Source organism: Elgaria multicarinata, chromosome 2 (assembly GCF_023053635.1).
Source record: "Elgaria multicarinata webbii isolate HBS135686 ecotype San Diego chromosome 2, rElgMul1.1.pri, whole genome shotgun sequence".
Lineage (NCBI taxonomy): Eukaryota > Metazoa > Chordata > Lepidosauria > Squamata > Anguidae > Elgaria > Elgaria multicarinata.
Genome location: NC_086172.1, coordinates 157,824,044 through 157,847,978, shown reverse-complemented (window position 1 = coordinate 157,847,978; position 23,935 = coordinate 157,824,044). Strand labels below are relative to the sequence as shown.

The following is a 23,935-nucleotide window of genomic DNA, read 5'->3' as shown; positions in this document are numbered from 1 at the left end:
TACTGGTTTGTGGATTAGATATTTTGAGAACAAGACCATTTGTGAGTGTCGAAAGTGATGTTCTTGGTGTGTTTTCGCACAAAGCTTAACTGTTAATACCTCCCTTAGTTGTGTGCCCACAGGAAGTTATTCCATTGCCAGCTCCAGGGTTTTTGAGGGCCCTTGGGCAAGACACCCCCAATAGGCCCCCTCCCTCAGTGAGTCTAACTTCTCCTTGTCATGGTCACCAGCTGTTTTGGCTCCTCATCCTCTTTCTCATCATTGCTTTCACTTGTTTGCTTGACTGACTGACAGGCAGGAAACCAGGGAACAAGCTGGCAGTAACATGTAATGCTCCTCCTTATCTCTGCCACCATCATCTGGGCCAGAGCAAGAGGAAGGTGAGCAAGCACGTTGCAGTGCTGAAGGGGAGGAGCAACTCCAGGGAGCGCTTTTTAGTGGGCCCAGGGCAGATGCCCAACCATGCCTACCCTTGACTCTGGTCTTGAGTGATCCTTTCTTTAGCTGTTGTCCTCTGTGTATTGAAAAGAGAGATGAGGGAGTTTAATGGAAACGCTAGTCTAATAGGAAGATGGCCATGCCTGATTTCTCGATCTCTCTCTTTCTCTTTCTCCCCCCTCCTCATTACTTTCTCAGGTTATGAGGGTGTCTCAGAGTTCTTCGCAGACCTCTTGAACCACATAGCCACCGTCCTGCAGGGACAAGCTCCAGAAGTGTCCCAGCTAAACCATAACAAGCACCTGGTGGAGCAGACCAGCAGCCTGGTGGCGGAGCGGACATGCTGTGCGAACACGGGCTGCCGGAGCATGGTGGCCAAAGACCCCTGGATTGTGGACAGTGAGACCAACAGCTCCGTGAAGCTTCAGCACCAGAGACTAGGCTGTAACTCCGCAGTGTCTCCTAGCTTTCAGCAACACTGTGTTGCCACATTGGCAACAAAAGCTTCCTCTCAATAACCCAATCAGTGCCATGGACTGAGAAAATCAACAACGACATTGTAGTCCCCATGATCAGAGCAGGCTGGTTGGTAAACAAATAAAGTAAAATCTCCATTGGTTCAACGTGATTTTGAAAAAGAAAACAAAATTAGTGATCTGGGTCCACTTCATCAGATTCCTATTGTAGATCTATAGTGAGTTTACACATGTGTGTGTGTCTGTGTGCATGTGTCTTAAACACTAGACAATGTGGGAGGATGGGTTTTGTGTGTTTCCCCCTTTTTCCCTCTCTCCCTCTCTTCCTCTTTGTAATCGTTAAAGACCAGAATTTCAAGGAACGTGTTGAAAATTTGCACACTGGAATTCAACAGCCCTTCCCGCTCCAAAGGGTAAAACAAGAGTGCCCACAGTAGAAATCACACATCCGTTTATTGTGCAATTGAAAGGTTCTATACTAAGGCAAAACCTGCATGTCCAGGATTGGCGTTCTTTACTTTGACTGAGTGGGCGCTAATGTTAGAGCCAGCTTCAAACAGATTCCCTTCTCCTAAAAGAAAAGTATTACTTGGCTACTCTTTTGCCACTGTGAAAATTAGAGTCCATTACCTGGTTAAATTTCTTAATTGGAGTTAGGTTGATGCTGCACTGCCATTTATCTTGTCTTTTGCCGGGGGTGTGTGTGTGTTTCCTTTCATCTAGCCTATTTTCTGCTGCTTAGCTGATCCTGAGACTGCAGGAGGTCAAGTGTATTTGTGACCACTACTCCCCGCAATTCATTTTGCTCAGCTGTGGGCAGAAATTTGTACAAAAGAGTAAATGTTTATCAATTATTATTATTATAATTATTATTATTATTTACACTACTCCCTCCATCACACTTTGGGGCTGATTTTCTGGGATAATTTCACAAGGGTAATAATGTATATTAACCCGTAACTTCTTTCACAGTCTTGTCTAACCGTAAGAGCTGATATCAAAACAAAAGTGCACCTTAACTCTATTTCTTTTCAACACAACATCACCTTTACAGCTTTGAACTGCTCAGGACTTTGAGAAGGTTTTTTTTAGTGAATTTGCAGGCTTCCTCCTGTTTGGGAAATGCTGTTTAAATTTCATTCTTGTGTTTAGATATCGATAAAGCAATGGAACATTTACATGAGTTTGGGGTGTATGGACTGGTTCACACATTTATTAGAATGAGCTGTCTGTGTGAATGGTGAGGGAGTGTGAATGCGTACAATAGAGGTGTGATGCAGGTTGTACACATGACCTTCTTCCCCCACCATTTTTTTGGGTGAGGGGGGAAGGGCCATGTTGATCATGTGTGCGTGTTACTTTGTAGAGTTAACATGAATGCTCAAATTTCATCAGTACCCGTAAAGATGACTTATTGGCCGTTTCTACACCTGCCTTTTCCCCCGGGATCGTCCCAGGATCATCCCTGTGCATCCAAATGACACACAGGGGATCCCGGGAGCAGGCAGGGACAATCCCTCCATTTGCCTGGGATAATCCTTAGGTGTAGAAAGGACCATTTTTGGAAACTGCCCGGAGAGCTTCGGCTATTGGGCGGTATAAAAATGAAATAAATAAATAGATAAATAAATAAATGAACTGGCCTTAACATATTATTCCTCACTGATGCCAAGTCTTTTTGGATCTGTAGTAGGGAAAGAGAAGATGGAAACATTTGATGAAATTTTGTGGTAGGGAAAAGAAAAGAGAAATGAAGAGAGAGAGTTCAAAGACAGTGAGTGTTTGCTCCACCCGTATGGATGCATTTGGAGGAAAGCCTATGAGCACTGGGGAAGGGGGGGATGCTAATTTTGCTATTGGTTTTTCTTTTGTTTTTAAATTCCTCCAGTAGAACTCTGCAGTTGGTAATAAACACAATTAGCTTTTTCAACAACAGCCACCACCACCAGGGAAGAAGGAGGCTGTCTTTAGATCTTGCCATGAAAAACCCAGTCAAAAATCCATTTGTTTTGGATTTTTATATCAAATTTGGGTCATGGTGATCAAACGTAATTACCCTCCTCCATACCAACTGTCGCTGAGATATCACAATATTGTAGGGACTTTTCTATGCATATTTTGCATGCATTCAGTGGGAGTGAAAAGTAGTTCAAACATGATTTTGTAAACCTCTTTGCAATATGGCAAGCCTCTTGTCAGTTCGTGATGTTAAAGAAAAACAATTGCGAGCAAAATCTTTTTTTTAAAAAAAATCTTTTAATCTTGATGGTGTGTGTGTGTGTGTGTGTGTGTGTGTGTGTGTGTGTGTGTGTGTAACACAAGTCTGGACTTCAAATTGCCCCAAAGAGTGTCACCTCTGAAAGCAGCTGAATCTCCTTCTCCTCCTCCTCTTCCTCTCCCGTTATATTTAGTAAGGCAAGACTCATTATTGTCATCAGGTTGAGTTCTTCCACCCCTGTGCCACCTCATTAGCTACTGCTTGCCTGGGTCAAGAAACCCTGCAAAACATGCCAGGAGAGCAGGAGGAAGAGTCATGAGTCTAGTTCTTGCCAGAAAATTGGCTAGGATATATGGTGGTACTGTGGCATCACTGGCTACATCCTTCATTGAAGTGGGGATATTCAATTTGGGTTAAGGACTAAGCAAGCTAGAAAAAAAGAGAATGTTCCATCTGGTTTAGTAACAAGACATTTCAAAACTATGTTTACATGAATCTGAGTATTGGATCCAATTGCAAGTGTCTTTGTGTTGTTTCCTGGTTTTAATAATGAGTAAGATTTTCTTTTTGTGGCTGCCTTCTAAATTTTGGTTGGCCTATTTTGCACTGCTTTATTTCTTCAAAATAAACTACTGAAATATAATTGTGCATTTTATATGTGTTTACAGATGATTAAGTATATTTTGTAAGTTCTCTGAAGTCTTAGTACAAAGTATGTCTTATAAAAATGCAATCCAAATCTTGACTGTAACTAGAACCTAACTTTAATTCTCTAGCGAAGTGGGTTGCTCGCTTTTTGCCCACCGTGAGTATAACTGATACTTATTTAAGAATGGCGCCGATGTCACTTTTTCATATCCTGCAAATATTCTGTAACAAGATGGCATTATAATTGGCTTGACTGACAAACACCTTGGTGATTTCCTGTCCTATCAGAATATATTGAGTAAAATCATACATATAATAACTGCAGTCCTGCTAATTCTTGCAGGTTCCAGGGAGACCAAGGATTTGCTATTGCGAATTACAGAGCAATGAGCAAGTGTAACTCCCCCCTACCCCTACCCACGCCTGAAAAAAAATTGCATCAGTCTAAAATTGACTTTTTAGTATTTGGGCTATGATTGAACCCAAGCTCTTGATCCCATACTTGATTCTAAAGATGTTTCCTTATTTCAATCTTCAAAGGCAGCATTCTATGTGAACTTTACATGCATTACATGTTCCCAGGTGTGAACGTACATGGTAGTCCCTCACACATAGGGTGAAGATGGTTCTACTTTTTTCTTTTCTGGAGGAAAAAAATACACACACAGTCTAATCCTTCAGGATTTTTTGGTTTGTTTTTTTTTTGTTTTGGTATAGCTCAGTTTAAAAAAGGAAAGGTCAGGTGTGATGACTGTCTACTGGCTGAGCCCCTTAGAGCACTTTTGCTACTGTGGAGGAAGACTTGAGGGCTGATGCATAACTTTGGCATCACTAAACTGTCGGTTTCCAAAACATCTGGCGGGCACAAGTTTGGGGAAGGCTTGGGGGTTTTAGTACCCTAATGCAAACTTCTCAGCTCTTTGGCCAAGTATGTGTTGTGCTGTTTATTACAAGTTAAAACAAATTAGGCTTCTTCTGAATCAATGGCAGCCTTAGGACTCTTCCTGCTTCTGATGTAAGTGTGCTAAATCGAAAGGTCAGACGTGAGGCAAGCAACCTGCAAGGTCTTTGCTCCATACACTTGTAACATGTCCAGCTCTACCGTTAGCATGGTCCATGGTGGCTCCATTATTGTGGGCTTTCAGGAAGAGGTGAGAGACATATGTGTATGATGTCATGGGCACATGTGGACTGAGACGTTTCATAGCACAATTGGGCATAAATCCACATCCCATTCAGAAGTGCTGGACGGAAGCACTGTTATCTTCAACCTCTGTCCTGAAAGCTCATTTTCCTAGGAAAGAAAGGATAATCCCCCTAGCACCTTCAGTATGAATGTAATGCATTGACCCAGCTCTAGTCTTCCCATGGTGTACAAAATGAGCAGACATTCTTCACGCTTTCTCAGAATCTGTTCTAATGTTGTTGTAGCCTGTTTATGTAAATTATCCAAGACACTGAGCTCTACTTTATAAAACAACAACAATTATGTGGAAGTAAGTTTAAGAATGTACCATCATTTTCACGGACTTAAAAAAATTAGAAGGGTCTAACCCTCTTCCTCTCCCTACAACCCTGTGGTCTCTTTGTACCCATGAAATGAAAACTGTGACTTTGTCACAGGATTCAGTTAGCTTTTTATGTGGTTTGAAAATGTTCTCACAAGTTTATAGATGTAAAAAATTTAATCAAATACAGCTAACACTTTTACTCAGTTAAAGAAAACTATGTTGATTTAATTGTATGAGTTTTAGTTGATTGATTTTAAATGAAATCTGAGTTGATTCGTAAATGAGGGGCTGGGGGAAGCCCAATAGCTCTAAAGAAAAAAGTGTACTTTGTTTTTCAGTGATCCATGTGTCTATGTATTGGGCCTTACCTTAAAAGAGGCATTCTGCTTTCTTTAGAGAAGTAATTCCGCTTTTAAGTCGCTGCTTGCAATCTGCTGTTTTTTGTTGTGTGTTTTAAAATAGTCATTTTTTAAAAAAAGTAAAAATCTGTTACCCAATTTAATTGCCACCTTTTGAGTTTGTCAAAATATTTAGTTGAGCTATTAAATAATCGAATAAACCTTGCAGCTCTAATTTTAAAACTCTGTTTTCATCAGGACACCCCCTCCCAAGGGCTGAATTTATACATAATGCACAATCCATGGTAGAAACTAAGTGTTGCTATTTCAAAACATCTTGAGTCTCATTACCAAACATTTTCTTCTTTTCTTAAAATGTACAAGTCTGTCTCACACAATCCCCTTTTTCATAACATACATAGAACCTTTCCTTCTTTTCCTATCCCAGTGAAAAGCCTTATAGATAGAAAGGTAGAATATTAGGAAGAAACCTATTCCCTAACATACATCTCCCATTACAGGGAGTTTTTTTGTTTCTGTTTTGTAATATGGTGAAACATTCAATCAAGTAAAACTTTGCCTTCAGTCTGAATAGGTACAGTCCATGCACAAGATCAACATCATTATGTGGCACCTCTAAGACCTAAGAAATATGTAGTGAAATTAGTTTCCTTAGAGCAGAACCTGCTTTATCAGGTATATCCATTTTCCTCATGATCTGCTGTTCTGTTTAGACGGCCTAAAATAACATAATCTAACATCTCACTCCTTCCGGTAACTTGAAAAATAAGTTCTGGATGTGCAGTTTGATTTAATTACTGTCCTTAAAAATGGAAGATGCTACAATACTCATTTTATAATTTCGAATTAGTAAAACTAGTGAAATTCAGGTGCGGGTGGGACTCACGTCTTCCTTTTTGCAAGTAACCCAGGCCATGTTATGTTTTTATTTTCCACTGTTTGCACAGTAACTTCCTAATATAACATTTCAATGTGTGATGAGATGCATGTAGTATTTAAACGTTTGCAAATATGTAAGTATTAAAAAATTGTGAATTCTATATTTCAGACTGGGTGCAGCCTGTAAGAATAATAGAAAGGTCTTTTATTTCTTTTGTAAAGGAAAGAAAAAAGTCAGTGCTGTTAAAAAAAAGAGAGAAAAAAGTATGAGATCTATTTTTTCCAATTAATAATAATAATATTTATTTCTTTTGATCCCACCCCTTCTTTGGTGTTTATACATTGCTCATATGCTTCTTCCCAGTGAGATGCCAGTTAACATCGCATTAAACTGGACTTTACGCATAGTTCAGGATCATACATCTTTTACCTGACGAATCAGGAATTGTGTTTGGTGTTTTGGGTTTTGTTCTTTTTAAGGCATGCTTAGCATTTATTGTTCCCAGTTCAGTGCTCAGTCTATACGGGACCATTTTCTTGCTTATGCCAAGTTTGCATCAGGTCATTAATGTTCATTCATTACCCTTTGCCACTTTATATAGTGTTAGCAAGCCTGAGTGTTGTGATTTGCTTTGGCCCTGTTCATAAAACTACTTTGATGAAAAACTAAATGGTTTTGTGTATATATATATATATAAATATATATATATATGTAAAATAAAAAATGTGGGCTTATATAAAAACCAAAAATACTGCTTTTTACTTGTACTGCATGACACAACATCCTTCTTAATAATAATATGGTGCTTTTCTTCTCTTGCTAAAATCATTGATTTTTCAATAGTCGTTTATCTCATTTTGTCTTTATTTGCCAAACACCTGTGACAGACAGTTTTCCTTTTTTTCTTTTTAACAGTAGAGTTAAAATGCACTTAAGTATCATCTGTTGTTGTTTCTGTGTTTGCTTTGGAGACAAAACTGTTCTTTTTCCAAACCCCTGATTGAAATAAATGCCTTATTACAACTCCTTATCCTGCATTCTCATTCGTGATTGGAGAGAGCTGGGTTGGGGGAGAGTTTATTCCTCAGGGCTGGTTGTCAGAAAAGAAAAGAAAAGAAAGAATTGTTATGTCATTTCCTCACATTCGTGCATTGCAATCCCAGTGCTGCTTAGACTTCAAGAGAGTGGTCCTATATCAAATGGGTTTTCTAATTTGAAGGACTATTTATTTATTTTATTTATTTACTATAGCACTTTTATCCCGCCCTTTAGCCAAAAAGGCTCTCAAGGCGGTTTACAAAAATATTTCTTAAGCCAGTCCCTGCCCACAGGCTTACAATCTAAAAAAAAATGACACAAAAGGAAAGGGGATTTGGGAGGGAGGAGGGTGGGGAAGGAAGAAGCAAATTCAGGCACTAGATTCTTAGTTGCAAGTTCAGCAGCTGCTTCCTTTCCTAGGGTGACCATATGGCTCCTGTATCTTTAACAGTTGTATTGAAAAGAGAATTTCAGCAGGTGTCATTTGTATATATGGAGAACCTGGTGAAATTTCCTCTTCATCACAACAGTTAAAGCTGCAGGTGCCCTGCCCTCTTTTAAATCTGGTCACAGTATAGCTGCAGTATAGCTCCTGCAGCTTTAACTGTTGTGATGAAGAGGAAATTTCACCAGGTGTGAAATGCATACAAATGACACCTGCTGAAATTCCTTTTTCTATGCAACTGTTCAAGATTCAGGAGCCCTGTCCTCCTTTTCATATGGTCACCCTAACTTTACCTCTCCTTCTAATAGCCTCATACAGATCCTGGCATGATGGAGAGGTGCCTGACTGTTTCTTCCTTTCCCTTTGATGGCCTCAGCAGCGACAGCTGGTAGCAGGATGGAGGGGGCTCTCAGTTGGAGCTGGACCTAGGCATGATGGAGAGGTGCCTGGCTGCTGCTTCCTTTCTCTCTGATGGCCTCAACAGTGACCATTAGGGTTGATGCGTTTTCCTATATACTGACTTCTAGAAATGGAATGATCACTTAGAGCAGGACAGATGTATGTCCATAAATATTTTTCTTTTTTATGCATATGCATGTTCACAACTGGGGGGAGGGGCTGGTTTGCACATAATGCTAACCCATGGTTTGTTGGCTTACCCAGAGTTTGTCTGGCAGATGATGAAACAAACCATGTTTTGTTTTCCCAGACCCTAAGTTGTTCATTTCCCTTCTCTTTCACCCACTCCCTACTTGTATCCCAAAAGCTTTTCGGTGCTGTTTACTGGCATGTAGAGCAGCATGTATTTTATTTTACCTCTCTTGCCCTTTTGCCATCTCTGTAGCCTGGCGAATCAAGCCACGGTTCTGCATTTGCATGTAATGACAACCCCTGCTTTCAACAACCCAGAGTTCACAATTCACCAACAAGCCATGGGTCCTCTTTCTGGATTGTTCATAGTTAACAAAATAGTTTGTTAGTGTGGCTGCATTCATACATCCAGACAACTCAGAATTCAATAACCATACCATTGATTACTATTATGTGTGAACCCTGCTCCCCCCCCCACATATTACATATTCAGGATATCTACAAAATCACTAATAGGCATGTTAACATGAACAATATTCACCCATTGAGAGGGGAAGCAGGATCATGCTCATGTATATCAATTGCTGGAGAACAGGTTACAGTATCTGGAACAGTTTAGTGTTAAAAAAGGCAAGTAAGGGGAAACATGATAGAGTGGAACGAAATTAAGCATGGTGTGGAAAACATGGATAGGGAGACATTTTTCTGTGTGTCTCAATACCAGATCATCAGATGAAGTGGGAGATTCAGGACAGATCACACAGATCTTTACACAGTGCATAAAGTATGGAATTTACTAGGACAGGCTGTAGTGCTGTCCACCAATTTGGATGGCTTTCAAAGGCGGATAGACAAATTCATGGAGAAGTCCATCAGTAGCTCCTGGTCTGATAGCTGTACGGTCCCTCCAGTATGAGAAGCACAATGCCTATGTAGACTAGGGAAACATGAGCAAGAGGGTACTGTGGCACTCGTGTCCTACTTGTGGGTGTCCACAGGCAGCTGGTTGGCTGGATTAGATGGGCTCTTGATCTATTTATTTATTTATTATTTATTTATTTATTACATTTTTATACCGCCCAATAGCCGAAGCTCTCTGGGCGGTTCACAAAAATTAAAACCACAGTAAAACACCCAACAGGTTAAAACACAATTACGAAATACAATATAAAAAGCGCAACCAGGATAAAACCACACAGCAAAGTTGATATAAGATTAAAATACAGAGTTAAAACAGTAAAATTTAAATTTAAGTTAAAATTAAGTGTTAAAATACTGAGAATAAAAAGGTCTTCAGCTGGCGACGAAAGCAGTACAGTGTAGGCGCCAGGCGGACCTCTCTGGGGAGCTCGTTCCACAACCGGGGTGCCACAGCGGAGAAAGCCCTCCTCCTAGTAGCCACCTGCCTCACTTCCTTTGGCAGGGGCTCACGGAGAAGGGCCCCTGTAGATGATCTTAAGGTCCAGGTAGGTACATATGGGAGGAGGCGTTCCTTCAGATAACCTGGCCCCAAACCGTTTAGGGCTTTAAATGTCAATACCAGCACTTTGAATCGGGCCCGGACCTGGACTGGCAGCCAATGAAGTTGTAAAAGGACTGGCGTAATGTGATCTCGCCGGCCAGTCCCTGTTAATAACCTTGCTGCCCTGTTTTGCACCAGTTGAAGTTTCCGGACCGTTTTCAAAGGCAGCCCCACGTATAACGCATTGCAGTAATCCAAACCATAATCTGAACCAGCTTGGCTTGTTTCCTTATCACCCTGCTCCTGATTGATGTGCCACCAGTGTGAGAAGGGGCCCTTTGTGAATACTGAGGTATATACATGGAGCCCCTCCAATTGAGGGATGTTCCTGATTTGCTCCAGATCCCTCCCCCCTCACATGGAGGAGCTGTACATGTGTACATGTTCCCATCTCACAAATGCATGACTAGCCTCTACAGGCTCCTCACACATGTTGGGGTTGTCTGAACCCTCCCAAAACTGAGTAGAAAAACATAAATCCCTAATAGGTTTTGGGCAGAAACATTGGGAAGTTGTATATGAGGGTTTCCCATATTTGTAATGATACGGTGGGGTTGTGTTTGCGTGGATTATCAGAGTGCCAGGCAGAAGGCTGCCTATAACAAATTTCTGATAGCAGCTACATGTGAGACAACCCTTGGGCTAATATTGCACATGTGGTCATGAGCACAGATGTAATGTGTTGTTTTGTCATCCCTTAAGCTTTCAATGTAAACATGGTCTCTTGACATGAAGATGCTTGGCTCTCTAGCTGAACCTCTTTCAGCAAGAGAGCCAAATTAAACATTTCAGTGGTGGGTTAGGACAAAAATAACAGCAAAAACAACAACCCCTCTATCCACCAGCCTCCCCCAGGCCCAGCCTGGAGACTCTCTGTGGCATTGGCTCAGTTAACGGCGAGTGCAACTTTGAGCCCATGGCCACAATGGACCTCAGGCTCCTCACAACCAAAGTGGTTTTCCTCACTGCTATTCCTTTGGCACAGACAGCGAGCAAACTGTGTGCTCTAAGGGATGACCAACCCTTCCTAACTTTTCATAGGAACAAACTCGTGCCATGCCCGGATTGCTCCTTTCTTCCAAACGCTGTCTCACAGTTCCATTTAATGCAGGATATCATACTACCAATTGCCAGACGTATTTCGCTTCTGCAACTGTAGCGCAGCGACCTGGCCTCAGAGCTCACATTGATGCAGCTTTTGTCAGAAACGTTCTTTCTTCAGCCTTGGCATGACGTCTCCCTCCTCTGGTAAGTCTCTTGCTTTTCAGTCACCCATATGTGTAAGTTACAGAGGCCCTGAAAAGGAGCAGGTTGCTTACCAGTAACCGGTTCATCAAGAGGTCCTTTTTGAACTCGCACAACCCACCCTCCTCCCTATTTCGATGCCTTGGCTTCTTTATTCCTCTGCTGCAGCCATCTTGGAATGGAGAGGCAGGTGGGAGCCGCTCGCGGAGCGTGCACAGGGGAGGTGGGTGGGACTCCCGCCTAAAACTCTTTCCAGGCCTAGAATGTTCCGAATGGCTGTTCTGCACAGTCATATAACCCATATGTGTGAGTTCACAGAGGATCACTCAGAGAACCACAGTTACAGGTATGCAACCTGTCCATCCTTGGTCTGTAACAACTTAGGGCATGGCTAGATAGGGCAATATTATTATTATTTATTTATTTATATAGCACCATCAATGTACATGGTGCTGTATCCCAGGGATCGCCCCGGAATCATCCCTGTGCGTTCACATTTCCCTGCGATAACGGGCACCACTTTTATCCCGACTTTTCCCGCGGTCTCAGGTTGATCCCAAGACTGTGGGAGGTGTGAGCCATCATCCTGGTTTCATCCCAGCCCCTTGCAAGTAACTGCAAGGAGCTAGGAACTGGGCACGGAGCTCCTTGGGAGCACTTGAGCGCTCATCTTTTTAAAAAAACACCAAAATGGCGGGCGCGATGTCATCTTTCTCCTGAGACGTCGCACGCCGCGTGTAAACTGAGGGGGAGGATCTCACGATCACCATATCACGAGATCCTCCCCCTCTGGTCCCTAGGTCTAGACATGCCCTTAGATGTAGATTTATATTTGTGCATGCAGGTCAGTGCCGATAAAATACAACCCAGTCATTCCTTCCTTTCGCCCACTCCACCCCCAGTGCCAGCTCCAGGTTTTTGACGGCTGTTAATGGGCCTCCTTTTCCCCACCCTCATCACCAGCAGCTATTGCTCCTCCTCTTTCTCATCAATGTCACCACTTTCTTGCTTGACAGGCAGAGAGCAAGTAGGCAGTGGCCTCAACAGCTCCACCTTCTCACTACCGCCACTGTCTGGGCCAGAATGGGAGGCAGATGAACAAGCAGGTCCCAATGGCGAAAAGGAGGAGCAACCCCAGGAGGTTCTTGTCAATGGGCCCCTGCTGGGGTGTGGGCCCTCAGCATGTGCCTGACCATGCCTACCCTTGATACTGGCCCTGAGGCAGGTCATCCAGTTGTAGGACACATGGGAAATCACTAGGAAATTGACTTTGCCCCCTAAACCACTATTTGGCATCTGGCAGTGGACCTTGGGATTGGTGGATCTCACGGTTCTGGTGGAGAACAAAGTATATCCCACAACCCTGATGTCTGCCTTCCCTTAGGAAGCTTTTGATTTTCATCAGATTGCAGCTGAGAGAGGCAAAGAAAGGAGCCCAAAGTTGCATGTTTACTTTTGTCCTTAATTTTTATATAGAATATATTACAGTCAGAGCACTCATCTTTTAATCAAAAGAATAACAAGTTATTGCGAGTTATTTTATCTGGTAAACCTAATGGTAGGAGTAAAACATTCTAGAAAGCAGTCGTGGCTTTTTTTAAAAAAAAAAGAGAAAGAGAGAGAGAGAGAGAGAGAGTCAAAAAGAAAAGAAGGGGAGAAAAGGACAAACCGATTCCTTTTTCTCAACAGAAATGACATGAGTTCAGTCACACTGCTTGTGATTCTGTAATCCAAAAGTTAAAAGAGAAAATCGATAGCCAGTATAGCGAGCATGAAAGCAAACAACAAGCTAATGAAGATGATGAAGATCAGTATTACCACAGAGAGAGAGAGGGAGAGGGAGAGAGAGAGATGGCCGTTTTTCTAGTGATACTGGCGTCCTAGGCAAAATGCACCAGCTCCGTCATTACTTCCTCCTTTAAAAACATTTTTAAATTGCAGTGTTTAAAACGGTGAATTAAAACTTCTGGCTTTTTGCTCACGTCACAGGTTGTTAAGTCATCAGCCCCTTCTCAGGGCATGCAGCTTATGGGCAACTTTCTCCAGCTCCGCTTCTATGGCTGCCAGGCTTTCCAGCTCTTGGTCCTAAAAGAAGAGAGGAAAGGCGCAATATCATCAACAACAATGATTGTTGATTACGGTCACAGACCAGTCTTTACACATATAAAAGAGTAGGGCAACGTTACGTGCAAATTTGAGAAGTGTGCAGCAGAATCAATTCTGGAGAGACCTAATTCTCATAGCATTCAAAAAGAATTTTACCAAAGCCTCAATTGTCTCTCTGTCCTCTGTGGCCCTGAAGCAACAAAGAAGTGCATTAATTTCTAATCTGCTGTCAAGCAACAATTTCTCTCTAATCTCTCTATAAAAAGAGCAACAGAGTAGAACGTGGATAACTGATTCAATACCATTGCTTCCACATGGGCATAAGCGATCCGGAGAACTGATTTTCTGAAACCTCCCCTGTAACAGAGCAGATGGCAGGACATTAAATCTTGCCAGAGTTAATGCACACCGATATTTAGGGATGTTAAGTATTGAAAAATATTTCGCTTCTGCCATTCCGCAACTCAGGTTAATGCCTAAGAACAGAGGAGTGCAAGGCGCAATATGTAGCCCTGAAAATCTATCCAACCTATCCAACCTATGGCTGGATCTTGCGGCTAATGACCAGGGCCCCCACTACCTCAGCCCCCACCCCTATTAATCACCCAGAGAGTGCCAGGTGATCACAGCAGAAGCAAACACCTTTTAAGTAGAGGCTGGTGGTTCTAATAACAGTGGGGTGGTGAATCTGCTCCGGGTTTCAGCCAGAACTTTGAAGGAGCTCTCCAAGGTACACCAACCCACTGACGTTGGAGCCACAACTGCTCCTTTTCCTTCCTGCTGACATGATCTTGCTACGACTGAAGTGAGTTTAAATTGCAGAACTGCACAGGCTCAGAACTGTTTTGGGTTTTTTTTAACCAGGGTTAGCAGATAATGTTGTTTTTCAAACATATTAGGAATGTGTGCTACCTCCAGTATTCGAGGCAGTAAGCCTGTGTGTACCGGTTGCTGGGGAACATGGGTGGAAGGGTGCTATTGCACCACGTCCTGCTTGTGGGTTCCTGGTTGACAGCTGGTTGGCCACTGTGTGAACAGAATGCTGGACTAGATGGACTCTTGGTCTGATCCAGCATGGCACATCTTACGTTCTTAAATCATGGAGGGAGAAAAGAAATGTTAAAGAAAGGGCCTTTCCCGCTGTGGCACCTCAGCTGTGGAACCGTAGAGAGGTTTGCCTGGCATTTATGTTGTACTCTTTCCGGGGGCCCTTGAAGACCTTTTTATTTCCCCAGTATTTTAGCATTTCATCATCCTAGTCTTTTAACTCTAGGATAAAATGGATACTATTGTTTTTATATTTTTGATGGTTTTAAATTTTGTATACTTTTTCACGTTCACTGTTTTTAACTTTTGTAAACCGCCCAGAGAGCTTTGGCTATGGGGCGGTATATAAATTAAATAAATAAATAAATAAATAAATAAATAAATAACTCTGCTGTTTTAAATCTGAATTTTAAAGCTGTAAAACCTCTGCATGGCTGCACGGTTTTATTCTGGTTGTACTTTCATATTGTGGTTTTAAGTATCCATATTTTATACTTCAAGTTGTATTCTATAGTTTTAATTTTTGTGAAACCACCCAGAGAGCTTCGGCTATTGTACAGTATAGAAATAGAAATAAATAAATAAATAAATAGTTGTATGCCATATAAGCACCTCCCTTTCTTCCCCTGCTCCTGCTAAGGGGGCAGCCTTCCTCAACCTGGGGCGCTCCAGATGTGTTGGACTACAACTCCCAGAATGCCCCAGCCGCTGGCTGGGGCATTCTGGGAGATGCAGTCCAACACATCTGGAGCGCCCCAGGTTGAGGAAGGCTGTGCTAAGGTCATGAAGTCCAGGGTCTAAAGTTACCTAGCTGCACCTCTGGCAGGGGGTACAGTCTCACAGAAGTGCCATTTCAAATGGCGCAGGTGTAGGGCGAAGGGAAGAGGTGGCACTTTTTCAGCAGTGACCTCACTGTTGTGATATGGACTCCCTAGAGAGATTTGCCATTTTTACAATGGCTCTGAAGACTTTAATTCAGGGGGCTTTTTTCGCAAAAGAATGCCTTTGTTTTATGCTAGACTCTTGGATTTCATTCACTTCCAACTCTATTATTCTATGATTCGCTTATTGGGATGTTTTAACTGTTTTTATATTGCCTGGTGTGATTTTATAAGCTGCTTTGTAAAGCTTCTTAATTTAAAAAGAGGGATTTAAGTATCTTAAATAATAATACGAATGATGAGGCAGGATTCTCAGCAAGACTTAAAGGCCGGCTTTTTGACATATTCACATTTAAATTACAAAAAAGTGTATATCTCTGATTCCAGCAATATTGTCATTTAAGAAAGAGAAACAACTAAAGCAGGGGCAGGCAACCCGTGGCCCAGTGACTGCATGCCACCCTCTGCAGAAAACCTCTTTCTCCTGGTTGCTTTTTGGCCTCCCAAAATGCAGTTAACTGCAATAGTAGCCAGAAGGGGGCGATGTTAAGCAGAAAAGAGGCATAAGGCTCATAGGTCGAACTTTCCAGGTCAGACTAGGGCAGAGGTCAAGGCTCCAACTCCATAGAACAGGCAGAAGAGCCTCCAAATGCACTAGGGCTGGCTATGCCACCATTTGAAGTAATAAACATTACCATCTAAAGAATCTCCTCTTCTGCAAGACTATTCCAGGGGTCTGGAATCAAAGCCCTATGAGGAGAGGTTGAAAGAACTGGGCGTGTTTAGCCTGAAGAAGAGAAGACTGAGGGGAGACATGATAGCACTCTTCAAATACTTGAAAGGTTGTCACACAGAGGAGGGCCAGGATCTCTTCTCGATCCTCCCAGAGTGCAGGACATGGAATAATGGGCTCAAGTTACAAGAAGTCAGATTCCGGCTGGACATTAGGAAAAACTTCCTGACTGTTAGAGCAGTACAACAATGGAATCAGTTACCTAGGGAGGTTGTGGGCTCTCCCACACTAGAGGCCTTCAAGAGGCAGCTGGATGGCCATCTGTCAGGAATGCTGTAATGTGGATTCCTGCATTGAGCGGAGGGTTGTACCCGATGGCCTTATAAGCCCCTTCCAACTCTACTATTCTATGATTTTAAGTCCAGTATGTAACGTTACCTAACTGCACTGCTGGGAGCCATGTTGGATTTGGGCCCCCAGTTTGGAGTGTGGTCCTGCAACCTTCCTTCCGCTCCAAAAGAAACATGGCTGGGTTTAGCACACTTGTTTAAACCCATGACTAAACCAACAGATGCAGCTTGGAGAGCTCCTTTGGAATTCTGATTGGTTCTGATTAAAATCTCGACCAGATTCACCACCCCTTGGACATCGGAGACATCAGCCTCCCCTGGTCAGCAGTAGCAAAGAAGAAAGAGCGGTGGTGTCTCAGCAGTGCAAAATGGGAAAGGCCTTGCTCTGTAAGCAGAGAATTCATGGTTGTAAGGCGTTTCGGGATGGATTGGGAGCAGGGATTTGTTATTCATTCGCCCTGCTCCTTGGCAGGTCAATGTATGTGTTTCTGTGTGTGTTTGAACAGTCCCATCGCTGTCAAATTTCTTCCTCTGGGGACTCCTGAATGAATATGGACTAGGGAGACATGCTCTTTGCCTTCCTCTTACTTTTTGCTGAGCTGACGGCGAGGGTTTTTGTTCTGCTACCGGCACCTGAGCGACTGTTGTCAAGGTTTTCTGGTTGCCTCCCTGGTGTCTTGTCAGTGTCTTGGCAATTCCCTGAAAACACAGTGATCGTTGCGTGCTAGAAAGGCACAAGGTGAATCTTGAGCAAGAAGGCAGGCTCACTGTAGTTGGGAAAAGGTGGGGGGAACCTCTTTGTTTTGTAGCCAATTAGCTAGGCCTCTCATTGTTGGCTACTAGGGAGTACATTTACCAGATACAAAGGTAGACGGGGCTCTCCTATCTTAGAATAGATGCGCCCTTATCTGGACAGTGATAGCCTAGCTACAGTTATCCATGCTCTGATAACCTCTCGTTTGGATTACTGCAATGCGTTATACGTGGGGCTGCCTTTGAAAACGGTCCGGAAGCTTCAGCTGGTACAAAACAGGGCAGCCCGTTTACTAACAGGGACTGGCTGGCGAGATCACATTACGCCAGTCCTTTTACAACTTCATTGGCTGCCAGTCCAGGTCCGGGCCCGATTCAGAGTGCTGGTATTGACATTTAAAGCCCTAAATGAACCGCCCAGAGAGCTTCGGCTATTGGGCGGTATAAAAATGTAATAAATAAATAAATAAATAAATAAATAAAATAAACGGTTTGGGGCCAGGTTATTTGATGGAACGCCTCCTCCCATATGTACCTACCCGGACCTTAAGATCATCCACAGGAGCCCTTCTCCAAAGGAAGTGAGGCAGGTGGCTACTAGGAGGAGGGCTTTCTCCGCTGTGGCACCCCGGTTGTGGAATGAGCTCCCCAGAGAGGTCCGCCTGGCTCCTACACTGTACTCCTTTCGTCGCCAGCTGAAGACCTTTTTATTCACTCAGTATTTTAAAACTTAATTTTAACTTAAATTTAAATTATACTGTTTTAACTCTGTATTTTAACCTTATATCAATTTTGCTGCGTGGTTTTATCCTGGTTGTGCTTTTTATATTGTATTTTGTATTTGTATTTTTAACTTGTTGGTTGTTTTATGATGGTTTTAATTTTTGTGAACCGCCCAGAGAGCTTCGGCTATTGGGCGGTATAAAAATGTAATAAATAAATAAATAAATAAATAAATGTGGAGAACAGAGCCAGCCCTACCATTTGACAAAATGAAGCAGCTGCCTCAGGCAGCAGATGCGGGGAGAGGGTCAGTTTAGAGTGGCCCTTACAGAACTCCCCAAAAGAGGGCAGTGATTTGCATAACATTTGTGTATTCTAATATATAGTTAAGAATATGCCCTTTAGAAATAATGACTATAATTTAAATAGAAATACAATACATCTCACCGCAGTGAAGAAGGTTGGGACCTGTGTGTCTGCTCAATCTGCTGCCCAGATTGATGGACAACTTCAAGCTCCCTGCACGGCCTTCTTAATATGGTTCTTCATCTTTAAAATGGACTTGGACCAGACAGCCCTTCAAACAGATGATGCCTTCAAACAGAGGACTGTCCTCTATAAAATAGGGCACGTGGCCACCCAAGGACAGTGCAATCCTCCACCCTGTGGCGATTCCCATCCTCCAAAGATGGCACCCTTGTGGTTGTGATGCTTGCTTGTTGCTGACAAATACTACCCTATTAATAACGAAAGGGCTGCTACAGACATCTGCTAAGGAAACAGAATGAGGAGCAAAGTTCCACAGTCTGTAGGGTTGTTGGGTCGGTTGTCTGAGAACTGCTGTGAGCGGCAACCAAGGTTTGCTAAATAGAGCAAACGAGTAGTGGAGCTTCTGTTTTCCTCTGATGCAACCAAGATTCAGAATTCTTTTAATTATATCTATATACCACCTCAGGGTGCTTATAGGCCCTGCTTGTCACCCTAACACGAAGAGAATGTCGCCATGGAGAACCTCAATGGCGGGCCTTCTTTGTAGCGGCCCCCACCCTCTGGAAAACCCTCCCTCTTGCGGTTCAGGAGGCAGAAAATGTAATAACTTTTAAACACCTCCTAAAAACATATATTTTACAAGCTTTCCCTGGACTGTAATTTATTCTGGTTTTATGTAATTTTAAAGTTTTAAACAGGATTTTATGGTTTTAGTTGTAAACTGCCCAGAGAGCTTAGACTGTTGGGCTGTATAAATATGTAATAAATAATAATAAAAATAATATGCACCCATTGTGGGCCTCTCATCCAAGAATGTGTATTCTTGGATGAGAGGCCCACAACACCCACTCAGCTTCAGTAATGGTATATTGGGCTCAGTATTTTAGAACATTACTGTTCCAACGTATGCCAGGTTTGCTGATCGGTTATAAAAACTGTGGATCAATGGGTTAATCGCTTTTAGACTCTGTCAATGAAGAATTACATAGAATACACAAAATAACCCAGCATTCAGTTGGAAATCCTTCTCTGATTATATTTTGGAGAATGAATCTACAGATGTAGTATGTTTGACAGGAAATTCTCTCTCTCTCTCTCTCTCTCTCTCTCTCTCTCTCTCTCTCTCTCTAATAGAGGTGTGCACTCTGCACCGAAAATCGGGGGGGGGAGGGTTCAATGATTTGGAGGTCCACCTCCAATGGATCTCCAAAAGACCTCCAAACTTGCAGTGTGGTTAGGGGTGGTTCAAAAACCAATGGAAACCCACGATGCAGTTAGAAGATTGTTCAGAGCCCCGAGGAGATCCGTATCCAAAGGTTTTTTAGGTGACATGAGGGCGCGTTTCATGTTGATGATGGACAACTAACTGAATACTTCCATATTAGGAAGACGCTGAGGGGTGAGAGAGGGGTAGTTTTGAGATTGACATCTGTGGCTAACCAATAGCCACAGTCTCTTCCCTGTCTCCCCTCCAATCACATTGCTTAGGGGGAGGGATTGCAAATTATATAAACTGAAAGAGCCCATACCGCTCTTTCACATTGTGGCTGAGGCCGACTGGACGTCACGGGAATGGGAAAATTCCATCAGCTTTCCTTAGCACTTTCCTTTCTGGGGGCCATATGGGTGGGGGGAGCCTTGCCCACAGCGCGGCCGGTGTTGCTGCTGCCAGCCTGAGACTGACCACTGGCTTGAAGGGGGTGCAGCATCTTAAGTTCTAGCATACTTGCGATGCTCCGCCACCAAACAAAAATGATCCCAGGCGCTACACTTGGTTTTGCAGGTCAGGGTGTGGATGGAGCCTCAAAATCACCCACACCCAACTTCTTCTTCTGCGCTTCAGAAGGACCAGCAGCAGTAGAGAAAAGGGTGCACCTAATTTTAGGCGGGGGGGGGGGGGAATTAGAAGAAATACCTCTCCCTCTCCTAACATGGCCAGAGCCAACTTTCTTTGTTGGGTTTTCTTTTCTCTGTGTGTGTCTGTCTGCTTTTATTTGCTTCCACCCCGTCTGTGTGTGTGTGTGTGTGTGTGTGTGTGTGTGTTATTGTTCCACACATGGAGATAGGGGACTTTGATTTTTGTAGGAGGTTTCTAGTTTCTGAAAGTTCTGCAAGCTCTCTTGTGAGATGATGAAGTGCATCTGAAATGTCTCTCTCTCTCTCTCTCTCTCTCTCTCTCTCTCTCTCTCTCTCTCTCTCTCTCTCTCTGTGTGTGTGTGTGTATGGGGTGGAGAATGGTAGGAGGGGGGGGAGTTTAAAAATAATCCTAAACATCAAGGCATGAAGGGATCTGCATCCAACTTGCCATGGCTAAAGCCCTACTTAAGAGCTAACAGGATGCCAGGTTTCATCTCTTTATATTTAAAGATGACGGAGATATAAGCATTTTTGTTCATTAATTCCCATTGACGCTACTAGAGCAGTTCTCCAAAAATGGAGAGGTTTTCCACTGGGTAATCCAACAGTGCGGGGAGATAGAACTGCCCCAAAAATCGCAGTGGGACATCCGTTCAATGGAGCTCTGTCCTGAATTTCATGGAGGAGCAGACCCGCTCTGAACACCCCTACCTTCTAATCTATTTAAATATTTGGTGAGAGGGGTTGGTTTGGATGGGTGTGGGTTTTTTTTTCGTTTACAAGGGGGATATGGGTGGGGGAATGTACACATTCTGTATTTGGGAGCCAAATTAGATCATATTGTAACCTGTGTTTTCATAATATTGGGCTCAATCCAATTTGGGTCATTCACTGGCACAACGGAAACGGCTGGCAGAACGGATTTCCCCTCCCCACTTCATTCCCCCCTTTCCCCCCAACAAATCTGCTCTGGAAAATTGGGCGACCCTCTGGTGGAGATTTGGGGGCACACAGGGGAGAGGAAAGCAAGAGGAAATCTCACTGCATGACTGGAAGCATCTGCTCATGCATGGGGCCTTTAAAGAAGTTTGTCAGTACCCTGTGAGAAGTGATGATTTTGAGAGATCTGAACGGACCAGCCTTTTTAAGGCCTCCATTGCTGCCGGTCCCTTCCCGGAGCAACAGCCAGCACCTTGGATAACTTGCAAAGCACCTCGGAGAGCTCTTTTGGAGTTCTGACTGAAACCCAAAGCAGATTCACTGCCCCACTGACCTCGGTGGCAACAGCTTCTTTCCTGAGGAAGTACCTCAGCCTAGCAGTGCCTGCAGAGCCCTGGCCAAGGTGCTCATAGTAGAGCTGTGCATGGACCCCCTGCTCCGCCCCGTGCCGCTCCACCCATAGTCCGCTCCTCTTCGCTGCGGAGCTCCGGCTCCGAATCGGAGCTCCGCAGTGGAGGGGAGTGGCGCCAGGTAAGGCTGGGAGAGGAGGGCGGGGGTTTACCGGGCCGAGGGGGAGGGGGGCCTTACCTGCCTCCGTCCGCGGTCCGTCGGCTTCTTCAATTGAGCCCGCGGTTCAACCAGGAAGTCTGGGCCGCAAGTGCAGCCTAGACTTCCTGGTTGAACCGCGGGCTCAATTGAAGAAGCTGACAGACCGCGGATGGACGCAGGTAAGGGAGAGGAGGGGGGGTTTACCGGGCCCTGCCACTGTCGCCACATGGGCGACAGCGACAGCGGCAGGGCCCGGTAAACCCCACTTACCTTTCCGGCGGAGCTCCGGATCGAGGCGAAGGATCCGCCTTCACCTCAATCCTCTTCGCCACGCTCCGCCGGGCCCCCAAACCTCTTCGCCTCCGCCTTAAGGGCAGGCGAAGCCCCCCCGCTCCGCTTCTAATTCGCCGGTCCGATTAGAAGCGGAGCACATCCCTAGCTCATAGTCTCTGCCTTGCTGTGCCCTTGTTTCCTGGGCATAACTGCCAACCCATCATGGCCCTTGCTTGTAGCTTCTTTCAACCAGAGCCTCTTCAAGCGCCCGCCTCCCACAAGGCCCACGCTTAGCCAGGACAACAAACCCTGCAAAACTGCTGTAAATCTCTGGTGTTGTCTCCTCTCAAGGAAACCCAAACCCAGGTAGCACTTCTGCCCCCTGGAATTTCTTAGCCGCTTGGGGAAGTGAGGAGTACATCGCATGACGTTGAAGCTCTTGCTCAATGAGAGGGACTCGACAAATCATCGGGGACTCGACAAATCGTTTGTAAAAAACAATTTACCGGATTAAAAACCGGATTATAAAAGCGGGGAGACCTACCTCTGTCCTTCTGTTAGCACTTCCTTCTTCGTCCTTCTTTTCCCCTGGCATGGGAACAAGTGGAAAGCTGCCTTCGCTGCTCTCCTCCTTTGAATGATGCTTCTGTGGCGTCCTTGCGTCTTCTTCAGGGTTGTGGAAGTCATACTTGTGGGATCTGAGCGCCAGCTTCATGGACCGATCTGGGTCTTCGTTGCTTTCGTTTTCCTCCACACGCTTCGTAGTAGTCAGTTGCTTGGCCAGCTCATCCATTTTGTTCCATCTCTTGGCATCCTCTACATCTCTGGAGGGTTCCTCTTCCGCTTCTTCACTCTCAACATCCCTGGCATGGGAGGTACCTTCATCCTGCCTTGTTTCATCTAGAGAGTGATGTCTTTCTCCCGTCACACTGTGATATTTCTCTTTTGCTTCTGAAGGCTTCTCATCCCGTTCAAAGCCCTTTGCTTCTTGGTTACCTGAAAAGAAATGGAACCAAATGAACATGGATCATCGTTTGTTTATGGTTAAATTCCTGAATTGAGCAGGGGGTTGGACTCGATGGCCTTATAGGCCTCTTCTAACTCTACTATTCTATGATTCTATGAAATCAAACCCAGGCTGTCTGTCCTTCCTTCCTTCCCTTTACCCTCATGTATCCGCCTTGATCCAAAGGGAGAGGCAGGTAAGAATTATTATTATTATTATTATTATTATTATTATTATTATTATTATTATCCAAGAGCTATTTTTAAAGTGCCACATAAAAAATGACATTTTTAGGGATGCACCTAAGTTATTTCAAAGGTACAGCTAATTAAGAAACATGTGATTGTGGCAAACACATTGCACTTAATCAATCAATCAATCAATTTTTTATTGAATAAGTCTTCCAACCATTTCAAACACAATAAGCACATATTAAAAACAATCAATAAATACATGAAGTTTAAAACATGAAACTAACTTTTTAAAAGTCTAAGACTATAGTAATAAAATATTTATTTTTTTAAAAAAAAAATACATATACTTTTTGATAAAATGAGGTTTTATGATCCCATTGAGGCCCCACATGATTTCAATGCCGTTATATGGCTCACATTTTTCCTTTTCTGTTTTCTAAGCAGACATTTTTTCCTTTTCTGTTTTCTTTAAACTGGCTACCTTAACCACAAAAAGGACAACCCCTGAGTGATAACCAGGTTTGACCCTCAAGGAGCCAGGATTGGCTGTGTCCCCCATTTGGTGGGGAGAGAGGGGGTGCCCTAGCAGACCAGAAATGAAGGCTCCTTGAGAAACATGAACACTAAAATAAAATTGATGACCCATGAATTAGAGGTTGGACAG

The 23,935-nt window shown here is 43.6% G+C and overlaps 2 protein-coding genes across 4 annotated transcripts in view; one reads left to right on the top strand and one right to left on the bottom strand.

The window, feature by feature from the left end:
• Positions 1 to 7,552, top strand: part of ITPK1 (inositol-tetrakisphosphate 1-kinase) — a 155,100-nt gene extending 147,548 nt beyond the window's left edge. For both annotated transcript variants that reach the window (XM_063117983.1, XM_063117982.1), the window contains one exon: positions 637 to 7,552. In XM_063117983.1, the coding sequence (XP_062974053.1) occupies positions 637 to 956 (320 nt within the window). In that variant the 3' untranslated portion in view covers positions 957 to 7,552. The remainder of the gene's footprint in view (positions 1 to 636) is intronic.
• A 5,255-nt stretch (positions 7,553 to 12,807) lies between these two features.
• Positions 12,808 to 23,935, bottom strand: part of CHGA (chromogranin A) — a 28,618-nt gene continuing 17,490 nt past the window's right edge. The window contains exons 7-9 of one of the 2 annotated variants that reach the window (XM_063117980.1): positions 22,616 to 23,067; positions 17,077 to 17,187; positions 12,808 to 13,456 (exon numbers count right to left, since the gene is read on the bottom strand). In XM_063117980.1, the coding sequence (XP_062974050.1) occupies positions 13,373 to 13,456; positions 17,077 to 17,187; positions 22,616 to 23,067 (647 nt within the window). In that variant the 3' untranslated portion in view covers positions 12,808 to 13,372. The remainder of the gene's footprint in view (positions 13,457 to 17,076; positions 17,188 to 22,615; positions 23,068 to 23,935) is intronic. The other variant, XM_063117981.1, reaches the window with a different exon arrangement.